At 61.8% G+C, this 5,239-nt stretch overlaps 1 protein-coding gene across 1 annotated transcript in view; it reads right to left on the reverse strand.

Annotated features, from left to right (window-relative positions):
• LOC121872251 overlaps positions 1 to 4,998 on the reverse strand; it is a 32,049-nt gene extending 27,051 nt beyond the window's left edge. Inside the window, exons 1-2 of the mRNA XM_042374918.1 lie at positions 4,884 to 4,998; positions 959 to 2,575 (exon numbers count right to left, since the gene is read on the reverse strand). Of these exons, the coding sequence (XP_042230852.1) occupies positions 959 to 2,575; positions 4,884 to 4,998 (1,732 nt within the window). The remainder of the gene's footprint in view (positions 1 to 958; positions 2,576 to 4,883) is intronic.
• Between the last annotated feature and the right edge of the window lie 241 nt (positions 4,999 to 5,239).

The raw sequence follows: 5,239 nt of genomic DNA on the forward strand, positions 1-5,239 counted from the left end.
CCGCAATACCGACCACACCACAGCATTTACACCTGACCTGAAGCACGCACCACCTGACACCGCCAGCCACACTACCAGCACCACAAACACCTTGCACGCAACGCCTAGCACCACAAACCCACACACAGCACACCACCACACTGCACCTGGCCACCTGGAGCACACTGCACGCCACATGACACCGCAAACAAACGACACCACAAGCACCACAAACCCACACTGCACCACAAACACACTGCACCACAACACAACGGACACACTACTAGCAAACCGCTGCAACAGCCACAGAGCACGTTACGCCGCCAACACCACAACCACCTGGGCACGCCAGCACCACAAACACGCTACACCTGACACCTGAACCCCGCACTGCACCTGGCACCACCAGACGCACTGCACCGTAACCGCCGCAACACCACAAAACACTACACCACATCACCTGAGCACACTGCACCACAACACCTGAGCCGCCGCTGCACCTGGGCCACGCACTGCACCTGCCGCACCACCGAACACACTACACCAGCACACTGCACCTGGCACTGCCGTAACACCACACAGCACACTGCACTGCACACATCACCTGGCACGCACTGCACCACCAGCACCACAAGGCACGCTGCACCACCAGCACCACCAGAGCACACTGCACCATAACGCCTGACACCACAAACACACTACACCACATCACCAGAGCCCACTGCACCACAGCACCTGGAGCCGCACTGACACCGCTAGCACGCTGCGCCTGAGCGCACTGCACCTGACACCTGGGCCACCACACCACGTCAGCCTGAGCACGCCTGCACCTGGGCACGCTGCACCTGACACCGCCGAACGCACTGCGCCTGAGCCACACTGCACCCGCAACACCTGGGCACGTTCACGCCATCGGGCGCTACGCCACGTCACCTGGACACTACACCTGGGCCTGCACCTGACACCACAGGACACGCACCTGGGCACGCTGCACCTGACACCTGGAGACGCACTTCACCTGGAGCACGCTGCACCTGGGCACACTGCACAGCACTGGGCACGCCACCTGAGCACGCACGCCTGGCCGCCTGAGCCACGCACTTCACCTGGAGCACGCTGCCTGACACCACCGACACGCTGCTGGAAGCGCACTGCGCCTGACACCTGAGCACGCACTGCACCACACACTGCGCCGCAGCACCGCAAGAACGCACCACAGACACTTTCACGCCTGAACCCCACGCTGCGCCACGACGCCACACCGCACCGCCTGACGCTGCCTGAGCACGCTGCACCTGAACACGCTGCACCACGGCACCTGAACCGCCTGCACCACCAGACACCGCCTGCACCTGGGCCACTGCACCTGACACCACCAGGCACGCACCTGAGCCCGCACCTGGGCCCGCCTGCCTATGCTGCGCCCGAGCACACTGCACCTGGAGCACACTGCACCTGACGCCACTGGGCCGCACCACCTGGGCCGCGCTGCACCCCAGGCGCGCTGCGCCTGTAACTGCAGAGCACAACGCCACCAGCGCCTGGGCACGCTGCACCGTAGGCCTCACACCTGGGCACGCTGCGCACCAGGCACACGTTGCAGCCGCAAGCACCTGGGCCGCACTGCACCTGGACGCACTGCACCATACGCAACAGAGCACTGCGCCTGAGCACACGTTGCACCTGACGCCACCATGCCTGCACCTGGGCCGCACTGCACCGCAGCACCTGAGGCACACTACCTGAAGCCACCGACACCGGAGCACGCTGCACCTGGAGCACGCTGCACCTGGGCCGTTGCACCTGAGCCACTGACACCATGAAGCGCACTGCGTCCGCAGCACGCAGGCACGCTGCCACATGCACGCTGCACCCAAGCACCTGGGCCGCCTGACACCTGGGCCCGCGCTTTCACGCCTGACACCGCACACCCCGCCCGCATGCCTGGCCGCCTGGCACGCTGCGCCACGCGCCTGAGCCTGCTGCACCGCCATGCGCACGAGCACCTGAGCCCGCTGCACCCTGACACCACCAGACACGCTGCACCTGAACACCACCAGGCCACGCTGCACGCCGTGGGCCGCAGCACCTGAGCCGCTGCACCACAAGACGCGTTGCACCTGGCCTGGGTACGCTTTCTGCACCTGAGCCGCGCTGCGCCGCAACGCCTGGGCACGCTGCACCACAGGCCGCACTGCACCTGACACCACAGGCCACCGCTGCGCCGCGACGCACTGCACCTGGCACCACCAAGCCACCTTACACCTGAACACGCTGCGCCACAACACCTGAGCACGCACGCCTGGGCCACACTGCACCTGGAGCACGCTGCACCGGCACCGCTGCGCCTGACACCTGCGACACGCTACCTGCGACACGCCTGCACCGCGACCGCACTGCGCACCTGGCCTGCAGGGCACGCTGCACCTGGGCCACACGCTTTCACCACAGAGCACACTGCGCCTTACTGCACCGCAGCGCACGCACCTGAGCCGCACTGCACCTGGGCCACACTGCACTGCCCTGACACCTGCGACACGCTGCACCTGGGCACGCACTTTCACCTGGGGCACGCTGCGCCTGACACCTGAGCACACTGCACCTCAGACGCACTGCACCACGGCTCCACAGGCCTGACACCCCAGGCACGCTGCGCCACGGCCCTGGGCACGCACGCCTGACGCCACCGACACGCTTTCACCCACAGCACCGCACCCCACTGCACCGTTGACACCGCAACACCTGGGACACTGCACCGCAACGCCACCAACCACACTGCACCGCAACACCACAAACCCGCCTGCACCATAAACACACCAGCACCGCGACGCACTACCACAGAGCACGTTGCACCACAACACCACAAACCTGCACCTGAACGCAGCACCATAAACGCGCACTGCGTCACCAACACCACCAAACCCACGCCTACACCACAAACGCACTGCACCTGACCACACGCCACCACCTGAGCCACACTGCACCTGGGCGCACAAACCGCACACCAGCACCACAAACCCTCACGCCACCAACACCACAAGACACACTGAACGCCACAACACAAAACCACTGCACCACAGACATGCTGCACCACAGACCTGCAACACCACAAACCACTGCACCACAACACCTGGAAGCACACTGCACCACCCGCTGCACCTACACCACAAACCGCACTACACCACAACACCTGAGCACACAGCGCAACACCACAGACACGCTACCACCAGGCACTGCACCTGACACCCAACCTGGCCTGACACCACAAACCGCACTGCACCTGAGCACACTCACCACAACACCACCGACACGCCTGAAACACACCAGCACCTGAGCCACACTGCACCTGAACCTGCTACACCTGACACCTGAGCACGCACTGCACCTAACACACTGCCTACAAAACCACACTGCACCTCAAACACCTGCACCTGGGCCACTACGCCTGACACCACAGGCACGCTCACCACAAACGCACTGCACCACAACACCACAAAGGCCGCCTGACACCACCGACACCACAGGCACGCTGCACCGCCAAACGCACAACCTGCAACAGAGCACACTGCACCACAGGCACACGTTGCGCCTGACACCTGAGCACCTTACACCACAGACACACTGCACCCACCAGCGCCGCCAAACGCACCACCGCAAACTGGCACGCACCACGCACTTCACACCACCAAACCCACCCGCAACACCATAAACACGCTACATCCGCAACACCACAGACACGCTGACACCTGAAACACACTGCACCACAAGGCACTGGAAACGCACTACGCCTGACACCACAAACACCTACACCACAAACACACTGCACCTGACACCTGAACACACTGCCACAAAACACGCACTACCACAAACACACTGCACCTGACACCACAGCCACAGCACCACAAGACACACTACACCAGAACCACTACACCAGACACCACAAACACACAACACCGCAACACCACAAACACACTACACCACGAACACACTGCACCACAACCGCCACCAAGCTTACACTGCACCACAAAGCACGCAACACCACAAACGCACTTCACCTGAACACACTGCACCGCAACACCACAAAGACACGCTGCACCACAAACACGCTGCACCAGAACACATTACACCACAACCTGACACCGACACACTGCACCAGAACACCGACACTACACCTGGGCACGCACTGCACCACAACACCACAAGCACACAAAACGCCACAACACCTGGGCACACTGCACCATCAGCACACAGCACCACCAAACGCTTCACCTGAACACACATTGCACCTGACCACAAACACACTACAGCACAAACGCACTACACCACACACCATAAACGCACTGCACCGTAAACACAGCAACGCCACAAACATGCTACACCTGAACACCAACACCGTAAACCTGCATCCGGCACCTCACACTGAACCTGCCACACCTGGCCACACTACACCACAACACCACAAACCACACTACACCACAAAACCACCATACCACAACACACAAACACACTACACCACAAACACACAACACCACAAACACACTACACCACAACACCACAAACACACTACACCACAAACACACTACACCACGCCCACTACATCTACTGCTGTATTCCGTTGCAATAATCTTCCCTCATCGCACACCCATCACAGCTGCGCCCAATGCAGGCCACACACTCTTTCTTCCACATCCCCTCTAGCACAGTACCACACCCACAGCAACAACCCCTCCGTGGCCACACCCTCTCCCTCCACCACAGCACCACACCCACTGCAACAGCGCCTCCATGCCACACCCCTCCCTCCACCACAGCACTACACCCACCGTAGCAGCGCCCCCATGACCATACCCTCTTTGTACCACAGCACCACACCCACCACAGCAGTGCCCCATGGCCACACTCACCGCAGCGGCGCTCCATGGCCACACCCACTACCACAGCGCCTTGTGGCCACCCAGCAGGGCAGGTGAGGCAGACTATCAGGGCCACAGAATCAACAGTCAACATGAAGACGGTCATTCTGGTAATGTAGGAGCCATAACACCGCCCTGACCTTCTCCTCTCCCCTCCCTCCTGCACGACCACTGACCTCCTGCTGCACCCCTGCTGTTCTGCTGCACGACCACTGACCTGCTGCACGACCACTGACCTGCACGACACTGACCTCCTGGTGCACCCCTGCTGTTCTGCTGCACGACCACTGACCTCCTGCTACACCCCTGCTGTTCTGCTGCACAACCACTGACCTGCTGCACGACCA

The sequence above is a fragment of the Homarus americanus genome, unplaced genomic scaffold (assembly GCF_018991925.1).
Source record: "Homarus americanus isolate GMGI-L3 unplaced genomic scaffold, GMGI_Hamer_2.0 scaffold5589, whole genome shotgun sequence".
Taxonomy (NCBI): domain Eukaryota; kingdom Metazoa; phylum Arthropoda; class Malacostraca; order Decapoda; family Nephropidae; genus Homarus; species Homarus americanus.